A 13241-nucleotide genomic window follows, 5' to 3' on the forward strand; every position below is an offset into this window, starting at 1 on the left:
AATTAGCTATGTCACATATCAGACATAAAGTGCTGAATTTAGTAGCTCTATCATAGTAGAGGGCAAATATATATACATCCAGTTTGTGACTCTGGACCAGCAGAGCAAACTATAGATTTAGACATCAGTAACTGAGAGGAGATTCTGTTCCTTTATATCAAAATAATGAGGTGTCTGACCCAGAGCAGGAGGAAAGATTCAGACTGCATATTTTACGATATCTGCCTATGAGTGGGGATTGTGCAAACTGTCCATAAAACAATGACACTGCTCTACATGCAGCAGGGCTGGCCCTAGACATGTTGGCACCCTAGGTGAGATTTTATTTGGTGCCTGCCTCCCCCCATCACCACCATCCGACATTTTCACCAATTATATATGGCTACTCTACCCTTTTGTTGTCATTTTTTTATTTTTTTAAAATGTCGCCAGTTATAAATACGCGGAAAAACTTCAAAATACTGATCTGAACTGGTTTAGGTGAGACACAACTGAATCAAATTGTTTATTCTCCAGAGTTCTGCTAATGACCTCATTATTTGGCTCAGGTGTGTCAAAGCAGAGCCAGTTCTAACAGTTACAGGACTCTGGTCCTCAATGAAAGGAGCTGAAGATCCCAGGAATAGACACGTTTTCTCAGTTTAAGCTTCAGCTGTCCTGACAACTGAAGCTTGTTAGCAACCAACCGCCTGCTCCTTGTTAAGTAATCAAGTCCCCAATCACTTCTTAAATGTCTCTCATTTGGTTGCCATCAGCCTGTTTTGTTTATCTATGTTTTCTTTTTTGCTTTTTACATTTTCTCCTGGTTTTGATTTTCCAAAATTTTAAAGTGACAAATTGTTTTTTTTTTTTATGTGCCTGCCTGGTTTCTGCATATGGATACTCTGTGTCGCTGTTTAAGATACTGCAATATATTCAGACCACCAAGTTTGAAGGGTATGGAAAGTCAAAAGTGCTGCAATTCCACAAATTACATTTCTTTTGGAAAATTTTAGCTGAAAATGTGAAAACTACAACTTTCAGTGCGATTGAGGATAAGAAAGCCCAATGTCTTTAAATGATGTGCAGAAATTGCAGCAATTTGGTAATCAAGAGCAAAGAAGATGGTTGAGGAAAGAACTTTATAAAAAGACATTACAATACAAAAGCCCAATTTAGTTAGGGAGCTGCTAAAGGAGGATTAACTCTCAGTGAAATTGAGTTTTTTTATTGTTGCTCCAGAACTTTTTCAGAAATTCACCTTAAATATGTCAAACGCGTTAGAATTAGCATTTTGACAATGAGCAGGTATCACCAAACAAGCTGAGAACACGACATCGTCAAGGTTGAGGACAGGCTGGGGATTTGTTTTAGAAGGATTATGAGTCACAGTAGTTGTGAGGAATACATTTTTGGTTTATTTATCATCATTGTCCAAGAACAGTGTTTCTCGATCCTAATCCTCATGGCCTCCTACCCTGCATGTTTAAGGTGTTTTTTTTTTTTACCTGACCTGAGTAAGTTTGTGATAAACAGGTTTTGCAGCATGTTGGCAGGCAGGAGCTAATTCTATCATTTGAATCAGGTGTGCCAAAGCACAGTAGTTGTGTCTGAGGACCAGGAGTGATGAAATCTGCCCGAGAAAGAGGAATCCCCTTATCTAGAATGTGAGGACTTTGTCCACTGTCACCAAACCACTTTATATACACAGTGTGCAGAACGTTCTCCATGTCCACCTTCAGCTGAAAGATGTTTTGTCGGGGAATCAAAACAGATCTAAAATTGATCTGTTATGGTCAAAGCTTGGAAGGATGGTTTTTCTCTCCTGCTCTCTCTTCTTGTAAAACACAAAGATCAACAGCATGTGTTGCTTAGTCTGTAGCATAATTATGGAGTGCAGTAACGTATCCACTGCTATTAGAACCTGGTGCAGGTAAATTCTGGGCACTCACAAAACACAAAGCCCGTTTACAAGATACATGCGGATTATTTAATCTAATGCATTTTAATTTGATAAAGTAGAGCTATCAGCTACTATATCACCAGACTTTTTGCTGTAGAAACATCTTCCTTTCCACAACCAGGGGTGACAGATAAAACAATAGGATGCCTTGAAGAAGCTCAGCTTAATGTCAGTGACAGGTGTGTGGCTAAAGGTAACTACTCTTTGAGTCTGAACGTACTCATCAACTAACTAAGTGGCTTGTTTCAAAAGGTTTTCTATCTGCTCACTCAAACGTTTTGACACAGTTTGAAAGCTTTATCAGAACAATCTGCTGTTATAGTTAACATTTTTCCCAAGCAAATTCAATGTAGGTTTGGTTTTCATCTTTGAAACATCTGGGAAAACGTAGTCCTAAGCGTTTTGGATTAACTCATTAGCGTGGAAAATGCTAGCATCACAGTGAGTGTTTTTCAGGCAGCTCAAGCTGTGCTGCTTCATACACAATCTTTTACACACTGCTGAATATATTTAGCATAACCCTTGGCTGGTCTATATCATCCTGCTGCCTCTGCCTTTCATGCACTGCTGATTGCTGGTTCTGCTGCGTTCTTTTAAATCCCTCCATCCTGCCTAACCAAACTGTCCAAACTCAAGAGACCCTCTTCACACTTTCTGACATTCAGAAACATTTTTACGGGGTAGAGGTGCACCCATCACTTCTTAACAACTTGAAGTTGGAATCTGTCGTTCGTAGTTTTGAATCGTCATATTTAATTTTATATGAATTATTTCAAAACCTTGAGGAAAAACCTCAACATTTATATGTTGTGCCGTATAACCGACAAAAGCTGTACTTTTCTTTTTGCCATGACAACAGACATCAAAGCTGATGCAGATCTGGTCAGAGTTGATTTTCTGAATTTGTATTTTTATTGTTTAGGGTGTCGACAACATGAGGGACTGCACAACTGAGCTCTGGGTTGATTAGGCTTACGCTTTATTTGCACACAAAGCCAGGAAGATGCATCTAATTACAGACACTCTCTGGAGATTGTGCATATGCATTCTAATGCCAGAGCTGAAGCAATGTACCTCTGCAGTTAAGTAGCTATCTGCTCAACAGTTTTCTGGCATATTGGCTGACGGGATTCGCAGAACAACACACCAGAAGGGATTATAGCCACAGTTTATTAATAAGAACTCAAGTCTCTTCAACTTAAGCATGTCCAGGGCCCTGGAAGAGGAGGAAGGTTAACCATACAAAGTGTTTAATTACACATCTCAGACAGCTGTCTATGAAAGGTTGGGGAATTTCTTACCGGAGATCATTATCAACAGTTCCCACATATTTCATAATATAATGATTAAAATGCTTCTTTAATTCTAATACACACACACACACACACACGCACACACACACAAAAATACAAAATAATAAGTATCAGAAACATGTTTTTGTTATTTTTGATGTTACACTGCAGACTGTGAGGTGAACATTTCCTCTCCAGTATATCGAGTCACTGACACTCCACAGTATGAGGCAACATTGCCTGCACTGCAAGTAAACTCATCAACCATAATACCACAGCAGTAAAACACAATGTTGGCAATGTTGCACATTTTGCAGATGTTCGTCAGCTTATCCACTGCCTACTCTTTCCTATTTTGGGCCCTGCTCTCAGTTACGCTTACAATGTGTTTCAGTGATTGCTGCCAAAAGAAGGCAGCCACATGGGTGCTGTGGTGGCGCAGGAGCAAAGCGCAACCCATGTATTGAGGCCTCGGTCCTCATGGCGGTGGTCATAGGTTCGATTCCTGGCCTGGCGACATTTGCTTCAAGTCTTCCCCCTCTCTCATTACCCTCTTTCCTGTTGAACTACTTTCAAATAAAGGCCACTAGACCCAACAAAACCTTTAAAGAAAATAAGGCAGCCGCATGACCGCTCTGTGTGGTTTTCTATTGGCTCAAATTTTGAGACTCTGCGATGGGGAAAAACTGAAAGAGAAAACATCATAAGCAAAAGAAGAAAAGGATTGAAGGAGATGGAGAAACCTTTGTGCAGGCAGGGTTACGTGAAACCAAGCATTCCATTTTTTTCACACATTTTGAGCTGGGAGACAAGAGGTACAAGGGAGAGAAGAGATGATAGATCTCTATAGATTAACTATAGAGACAAATTCAAAATACTAAATCCATCCATTTTCCTCCGCTTAATACTAAATGTTAAATCTAATTTAAAGCCAAACATTCCTTTTCCAGTATTTAGCTGGAATGAATCAAATTCATAATTAATAAATTAAAAAAGGATGAGTGTCTCTATCAATACATTTACTGGGCTAAGTGTAACTGAATGTATTTTCTTTCTGAATGGACTTTATTTTCAGTGTCAGGGAAACTCAGTGACCTGGAATGCCTTTCAACTTTTTCACCTTTTTTTTATGTTACACCCACAAACTGCAACATAATTTTTTTGTATGAGACCAACAGTGCATAGCAGTAAAGTGGAAGCAAATGGTACAAGGAATATGCTAAAAGTTTAATTATTGGTGCCTTTCCACCAAGACAATGCTTAATGTAATTGTTCCTCATTATTATAGTTACATGTTATGCACTTAAACAGGTGGCGCTGGATTGTTTTTTCCTTTCCTCCTCGCAGAAAAGCTCAGGCTCGGTCAGATTTGTTCCAGTCTGGATTTTGACTGTGATGACTAAACATATAAACATGTTTTGATGATTTAAAGTGTTTTATTGTTGCTCTAGCTGTAGGTTAAAGTTTATTTTACTGCTGAAGACCGAACCTCCACTTCAGTGTCAAAAGTTTTCCAGCCTCCCACAGATTCTCTTGTAGGCAGTGTGACATGTTAGTTGTAGTGGAGTTTGGAAAAGAGCAGATAAGCAAACAGTTGCCCCATAATGGTGACCATGTATGACTATTTATTAAGAGAGAGACTTATAAACTGTGGGACTGGTTAGAGAGGGCTAAAGAGTAATAAACTGGAAACAGCAAAGCAAATGGGATAGAAAGAACCACCCTGCTCCACCTCAGGCTAAAGAGAGCAGAGGCAGGGGTGGTGATGAGGTTTGTGGTGAGGGAGAAAGAGCAGAGCTGTCAGCCAAATCGCCCAAGGCAGTGTGTCCATGGTGGGACATTTGGGGAGGGTGGGACGGGAGGTGAGAGGAAAAACTCTGAAGCTGATTGAAGGTCTTGGTGCAGGCAATGTCACTGGGAAGGCATCCACAAGGACTGTGATCTGCTTCCACATCTGCTGGCAAATCTAGCATGAGAAAAGAGGAATGATGAGAAATTCATATCGGCATTTCATCAAACAATCATCCACCACAGTGAGGCACCTTCAAGCGGGGACAAAACCGATCATGTCAAAGAATTACCTCAACACTATCAATTCACCTGATTTCTCAAGAAACTAAACTCAGTGTGTCATTGTGCTCTTCATCTTATTAGCTGTGGAACTTGTGTTCACCATTTGCAGCTAGCTGGGGCTACGTTTCTCCGAGCTGACTAATTTTATAATTAGGTCTCACATGCAGTTTGTACTTCATTTCTGTGTGTTTCTCTATTATGTTTGTTCCCAGAGTTGAGACAAATCTGGGTATGTAAAAATGTTGCTCACATCAGCCTGGAATGATGTTCAGCAAGAGACACTTAGTGAATTAAAAGTAATAAGGCTGTGAAGAAGAGTGCAATTGCTTTTGACAACCAATCAGTTTTCATCAACTTTTTTATTTTATGCTTTGATGCTTTTAAGTTAAACTAATATATGTTGTGGAGTGATTGACAACATCACTGCTATCTTAAAAATGAGATTGTAGGTCAGGTCTAGATAAATAAATGTTATTATTATTATTATTATTATTATTAATAATAATAATCAATTGAATAGAGAGCTTAAGAAACTAGGCAAAACCAACACCTGGCATAGAGTCAAGGAAGCCGTGAGGCTCTTATATTCTGGGCAATAAGAAACAAATGAAAATAATCCAAATAAAAACCAAACAAAGACACAAACCCAGACAATGTTTTTTTATTGCTTTGTATTTCGTCTAATCAAAATAACCGTCAACCCTGACCAACTTGCCTTTTCAAGAAAAACATTTCCACTGCCACCACCATAGTTTGCCTTGGAGATGAAGGGAACTTGGTGGATAATGTTAATTACTGATTCACACTTTGTTTACTCCCTAGTACGTCTTGTTAAACCCTTCATGGAAGGAAAAAAAAAAAGCATGCATCCTTTTCCTTTTGCTCCACAGATACAATTGCGTGACATACATCATTTAACCTTAAATTAGATGAACAGTAGCATTTACTAGAAATCTGGAAAGTCCTCAGCAGTATTTTTTCAACCATTTATTCATTTTCCTGTTTCTGTTTTCTAACCCATTGCCTCTCACATCAGATGCTCAGAGGGTGATTCAATTTTTCCTTCACAAGCTGGTGATTTTCTGGCCTATTCCCCAAACTTCTTGTCAGAAAGATTCAACTGGAGAGCAGTGGAAAATTGTGACTCCTCTTGTTGCCGTCATGCAGTTTTGTAAATTTACATCCTTCCCTTCTCATGTTAAGCACACTTCACTTGAATGAGTCTATAATAAAAGGAAACGGTGTTTCGTTCTGCCGAGGGAAGACAGGTTAGAGGAGCTGAAAGTAAAAAAGCTGACAATTAGAAACACCCATTCTCACAGATATTCCTGAGAATTATTTTCCTTTTCCTGTAAAGGACTCTGATGTGAACTTTTCAAGACCTTCAAACTTTCTTACACAGAACATGGCTACCAGTTTTATATAAGCTAAGAAAATCTGAGCATCTGCAAAATTAACAGGCTTTAAAAAATCATGAAAAAACATCTAATTTGAGTTTGTAGTTATTAAAAAACTACAAACTCATTACTTATTTAATGAAATGAAAATAAGTTATATATATATATAAATCAAATAGCAAAATCAGCATAGTCCAGTTCCCTTTGTTCTCACAACTTTCATATTTTATGCCAAAGAACAATTATATCTGTGACACGTCAATGATTGATCATTGTATTAGGCTGACCTTTTTATCCACTTCAAGCTAGGTTCAAGTGCACATAAATTGAAACCGCAACAGCTGTGACATTCATTAAGCATGAGCACCCAGAGGCTAGGTCTTTCTCAAAAGCACCCAGACTTTATGGCACAATATGTAGATTTAGGCTGCAGTGAGAAGACAGTTTTGACAAGGTTGTGTTTTGGGTCACATAGAAAATAAAACATTAAACCAGGTGGTGTAAATCAACAACCGCTAAATTAATGGGAGTTTACTGTGATTTAAATGTTGCAAGTCTGACCTATATTTAACTCTAAAACACTTTAAAAGAGCTTTTGAGGTGAAAGTATATATATATTTTTTTAATCTGTGAATGTTCACAGATTTTCAGAAAAACACAATATGCTCTTTTTGTAATTCAGATAGCGCACGACTGATGAAGCAGATTCAAAAAAGAAAACACTAACAGACATGCAGAATCAAGCCAGATTACATTGAAGTCAAGGATGAGAGGTTTGAAGGAGTTATGGACAGCTGGACATGCAGCTTCACAGCAGAGCTGACAAAGCATGGACCCAGGAAGAGGTGAGGTGGCTCCATCACGCAGGTAGAGGTGAATGCACAGGAGGTGAGAATAGCCGGTGGCTCCAGGGAGTTCATCATTATAGAATCAGAACAGAGGCTTTGGCAGAAGCAGCATAACTGTGAGACGACAAACCAATGAGGTACAATCACTTAGCTGACAGCAAAATTACATGTTTCAGATTGTTTTAAGGGGGAAGAACAGTGAAATTTAGGCAACAATGATTGTTTTTCCATGAGAAACAGCAGTCTTATCTACTTGCCTATTTCCCCAATTTTCTTTTTGCCTTAAATAATGAATGTTGCTTCACAAACGCTAACACAAAATCCACGAGTAAAACTGGTCAATTTCATGTCTCATTAGATAAAATATAATGCTTCAGCAGGTTCAGATTTGTCTAAAGGGTAAAATTTCTCCATCAAGCAACCTAAATTGCTCATGTCATGAAAGGAAAAATATATATAAATACCCAACACCTTAATAGGAATTTTGATTATGTTGTACCTACTCACAAAAAAGTCAACTATTTAACAATTTGTAACCATGATTAATGATTAATTCACACAGAAGACAGAAACAAACAAATCAGAAACCTCACTATTGAAATGTAGAAAGAGTTGGAGGATTACTGTTCAGTATTTTCTTTTTTTTAAGGTCTTTCACTCTGTCTCTTTCTTTCTATCTGGGTGGGAGACTGACAGTTTGTCCGCATAACTTGGATTTTCTCAATACCTAAAAGAAGTCTGAGGAAAGACTTTAAAATAATTTACAAATAAATTACACAAAACAGAAAGGCGTCTTGATCGGGCTTCAGAAACATCGGACACAAGGGAGTTTCTCCAGTTGGGTCAGACACCGTTTTCTTTCTTGGAACCAGCTTTGGCTTCTGCTTCTCACACTTCTGTGAGTTTGGTTTCTCTCAGCTGGAAAGGATCATCAGCCATGACTCACACAGTTTGTTGTCTGTCAGGGGAATTTACTCTGAGGCTAGAAGGATGCCCAGGCTCCCTCTCTTTTGAATTTTGAACCTAACTAAAAGCAGAAATAAAAACTGTTTCACTGAAAGTTTAAAGAGTCTTCAGGTGAATATGAAAATGCAATCAAATTGTGAACAAGTGAATCTAACTTGTCTGGATGCGATTGGGCAGAGCTTTGCATTTCTCTCTGCAACTGTCCAGCGTAGTCTGCCTCTGTCTTTTTCTCCATCTAACTTTTCTTACTCTGATCACACCCCCAGTTACACTTTAACCTACAGAACAAAATATGTTGTAATATTTACCCATAAAACAACCCCAGTTACTGTGACCCTAAGCCTAGTAAGTGTTATGTAATCCTTCAAATGAAACAAAAAAGACACTGTTGCTATAGAGAAGGGAAAGTTAATTAAATTCAAGACATATGTAAAAAAAATGTGTTTCTCACATTTTACTCAGTTATGATTTATTTTTATTTTAAGAAACGGCTTGTAAATAATTAGCAGGTTAGTGCCTTGGAGACACACCAAGTTCTGAGACACAAATTCAGCTCATTTAACAGCAGCCTGTAAACACAATATGTATAAGAAAAAGAAAAACACTAACTTTCCTGTTATCAAAACATATTGCTTCAAGCAGTCAGAAAATATCCAAACTTTTGTTTCAGGGAAAGCCAAACAAAATGTTACCCACAATGCTGTTTTGGAGAAATAATTAACACTGTGTTTACGAGAAAACATCCATTAAGAGACTTAAAATGCTGAGTTACATTGCAGTGTGAGGAACAAATTCCTTACAGTGTGAGGAATTTGTAAATACCTTTACTGCCTTCACTTTTTCCAAGGTTTAAAATGTACTAATGTGTTTTCCAAACTGCTTTATTTGTGACAAAAGCACAAGACAGAAGTATTAGAAAATGTAATAGAACATTGAAAAGAAAGAAATGTACCTTGGTCCAATCAGCTCTGAGTTTTATTTTTTGTTTTTTTTATTGCGCTGCAGTCCTTAATGTGAGGTGAACCTTGGTGACTGGAATGAATTTATTTTCTGCTAAATTCAAGGTTGTATTCCTTCACTTCACAATTATGTAAATAATCTTTGTACTAAATACAACTATTTAGACCCATGACTTTCAAAAGATTTTTATTAAATCATTTTAGGTTATTTAATTTGTTTCCCCCGTTGTACAATCAACACAACAGGCAGATGTTGGTGAATGACTACTTTTACCTATTTCTAAATTAAAATAGACGCCTTTGTCAGGAATGTTACAGTTCAATCTGTATGAGGTGACAGTAATTGAGAATACACAGTCTCACAGAATTGTTGGTCTCTGCACTGTTTAAGGTTTTCTGCTTTCATGCTTTTTGTGATAATTATTATGTGAGTAGGAAGAACTCCAAAAACATCGACATGTGTGAAATTTAGGCCATGCAAATGAAGGAGATGCATACAGGCATTACATTGAGATGGATATTTTTGCCTATTCTTCTTTGCAATAACAGCCACAGCTTTGTGAGATTTAGTTTACTGTCTTCAGTGCCAAAGGTTATTTTGCACAAGAGCACAAAGTGGATCAGCACAACTTTGCTGACATTTTTTTGCTTGTTTGTTTTTTATATTTTTGATGGAATGGAGAGTTATGTCAAGGTGGATGAAATATCAGTTTTAGACAAAAACCTCCAGGTGTCTTTTAGTTGAAGATAAAGAGATTAAATTTTTCAGCACAGAGTGAGTCTTAGCGTGTGTTGAAACCAACAAAAGAGTGACGGCACAGTCAGAAACACCTGCAGAAAGTAAAGGTTTTGGAAAGAAAGAATAGATTTTTTTTATTGTAAGTGCTGGACATGTTTGGTCCAATGACAATTTGGTATTTGAAAAGGTCACTATAAACATTAATCAGTAAACAAATAAATGAATAAAGACATGTAATATTTTTTGTAGTTGAGCAGCTCTCAGCCTGGTTTGGTGCTTTTAAATAGAGAATTGGCCTTTGAAAGAGAAAGCTGCAGGTGGTAAGAAGAAACGCATCTTCCAATAACGCTAAAGCTGTCTCCTCTGTTCAGTTCAAAAGTCAATTCTAGTTATCTTTTCTCCCACAATGAAACCAATATTTGTTGCTCAGTCACAAGACCTGTCACCTGTCAGACTGTGCCTTGTACAGAGGCAGAACTCTAACCTCACCCTGAATTCACACATTGTTATACATCTGAAAATTAAATGATCTGACTACACAAACTTCAAAGAAACAGGAAAAAAGCAAATGGTGTGAATGGATGAATGAGAAACACACAGGTTGTTTTGCAGAAGTTTGAAAAAGAGGAGGAATGTTTGAGATTATTCTTATTCAGAATAAGAAGTTTTTTCCCCCTCTGGCTCAAAGCTCTGTGTGCAGCATGAATAAAACTCTGTAATGACTCCAGAATAATGACTCTTTACTGATCATTTCTTCCAACTTGTGGAATCAATATGAGCTTTTCAAAAAGTTCAGTGCCAAGTTTGTAAAAGCTTTGTCGGCAGTTTATTTAAAACTGCAATAACCATGTGAAGATGCTGCGCAGAATAAGAGATTTTATCTGCAAGTCTCTCAAATGCCACATCAGCTTAGAGCAACTTCATTTTGTTGATAAGCCTAAAACTCATCTATAACCAGTGATTTAGTCATGCACACTAAAGTCAAAATAAGATGATCACAAAAACGCTATTCTGTCCATCTGGCCCACATCACTGTCACAACATTGACTTAGAGACAAATGTATATCCCCTTTCATTCCAGGTGGAAAATAGAAGACTTGCAGCGCAGACAGATACCGTTATGGACTCAAAAGAGAAATTGGTGGAAAATAAGACGGCAGCAGAAAGGAGAGGCCTGTTCTCGGTTTGTGAGCTGCACATTAAAGAGCCTGACGAGCAGCTTGGTCTGACTGGAAAAGAAGCAGGGACATCTTTTGGTACAACTGACAGGAACATGGAAGTGTTTGAAGTGTGTATGTAAAGCATTACATTAGCTGTTACTCCAGGCAAACAGTTATCTGCTAAAGGTCAGTCTATCAAAACTCTGAATGATTAAGGAACAGATTTGCAACTTATCAGAATAAGTTGCAAATCTTAATTGAATAATTTTGTATGGCTGCCAGCAGTTGCTGGCAGTAAATGTGAAAAAGAGGTAATGAATCTGCCATAAATCAAAATTCTATGTAATCCTTTAAAACAGCAACTCTTTTAATGCAGAATAAAGATGTTGTCGACTGTGGTTAATTTTTAATGCTTTCTTCTGACATTAAGATGAAGTATTGTCAACTCGAAAAGGTTTCAGAAATGTGATAGCTGTTTCGGTAACACTTTATTTGAAGGGGTGTGCATAAGACTGACATGACACTGTCATAAACATGACATAACACTTGTTATGAACGTGAAGGAGTTTTTATGAATGTTTATGACTGTTGTCATGAAGTGTCATTCGGTAAATAATGACACTTTTAATGCAAAGTTGCTCTAAAAGTTGCAATGAAAGTCCATTAAAAATGCCAACTTTGCATTAAATTATCAGAATTTACAAAATCATACTTTAATCTAGAGGCTTTCAGCCTCCCCCGCAGAGTATGGCATCATTATAAAATATGAAATATCTCTTGTAAAAATCTGCAATTAAGTTTAAGAGAAAGTTTAGTTGTGATGTTAATCTGGTTTTGCTTGATTTTATATAATTTCAGATTAATCTATGCATGTTGCATCATTTCAATGAGGAAGTGCAGGTTGGAAATGATCTCTTACCTAGTCTAAGCTACACTTCGGCTCGTGTTTTTGGCCTTTTGGTATCTTTTGAACATCAGGTCTGGATTAAAAAGAAGCCTGGCCAAAAAGAGTCCAAGTGTCTTCTGACACAGCAACGCATACACATTAGGTTGACCCAGTTAAGAACAGTGGTGAATGACTGGAAGAGTTTTCTTAAAGCGTATCGGAAGTTAGACATACCTATGAGGTTGATTCTGTGTCCAGTGATCAGTTTCTGGGCTGATTTGGAGGAAGATTTTGAAGAGCTTCTGAAAACATGAGCAGGCGACAAATCCTGCCACTTATCTCCTTATTGAAGGCTTTGGTAACAACATATGAAAACACCAATCAGGCTGCAGTTACAGTGAGAAGTTAGCATTGCCATGAGCCCCTTTAGCTATTGGTTTGACTGCAGAAATTTAAATAAAGTGTATATGAAAAGGGAGGAGGAATGAGAAGAAATAGCAAGTCATGCATAAGTAAATAAAATGTTATAAATGTACTGATAAACATTAAAGGTCAAATGTGTGAAGTCTCTCAGTAAACTGATTTTATCAGAATGGTTTGAGATGCCAGTGACTACGGCAATAACTTGGTTAAAACATGTTTATTGTTGCAACATGGGATTTATTCCCTCACTAAATAAATATATTCAAATTAATAATTTTTTTGTTGTGAGATTATGCCACAGCAATTATAAATATATTTGTCTGAAGGCTTTTCACACTTTTTCTAATATGGAGGGCACTAAAGCAGTAATTCTGAGCCAACAAGCCAGTGGATGTTTTTCTCACATCACATGATGATGTACTAAATTATTTAGGCAATTTTGTGACCTCTGCAAGTCCTGTGGTTTATCCCTGTCCACAAGCACTGCAAGCATAGGCTTCAGTTTATCTTTGCCCCTTTTATTTATATGTCGTGCTGTGACAGCAAGAAACACTGA

The 13241-nt window shown here is 37.5% G+C and overlaps 1 protein-coding gene across 1 annotated transcript in view; it reads left to right on the forward strand.

Annotated features, from left to right (window-relative positions):
• Positions 1-11774, forward strand: part of mlip (muscular LMNA-interacting protein) — a 29985-nt gene extending 18211 nt beyond the window's left edge. The window contains exon 12 of the mRNA XM_008429969.2: positions 11298-11774. Within this exon, the coding sequence (XP_008428191.2) occupies positions 11298-11516 (219 nt within the window). The 3' untranslated portion in view covers positions 11517-11774. The remainder of the gene's footprint in view (positions 1-11297) is intronic.
• The last annotated feature ends 1467 nt before the right edge of the window (positions 11775-13241 follow it).

Source organism: Poecilia reticulata, chromosome 15, assembly GCF_904066995.2.
Source record: "Poecilia reticulata chromosome 15, P_reticulata-male-v2, whole genome shotgun sequence".
Taxonomy (NCBI): Eukaryota; Metazoa; Chordata; class Actinopteri; order Cyprinodontiformes; family Poeciliidae; genus Poecilia; species Poecilia reticulata.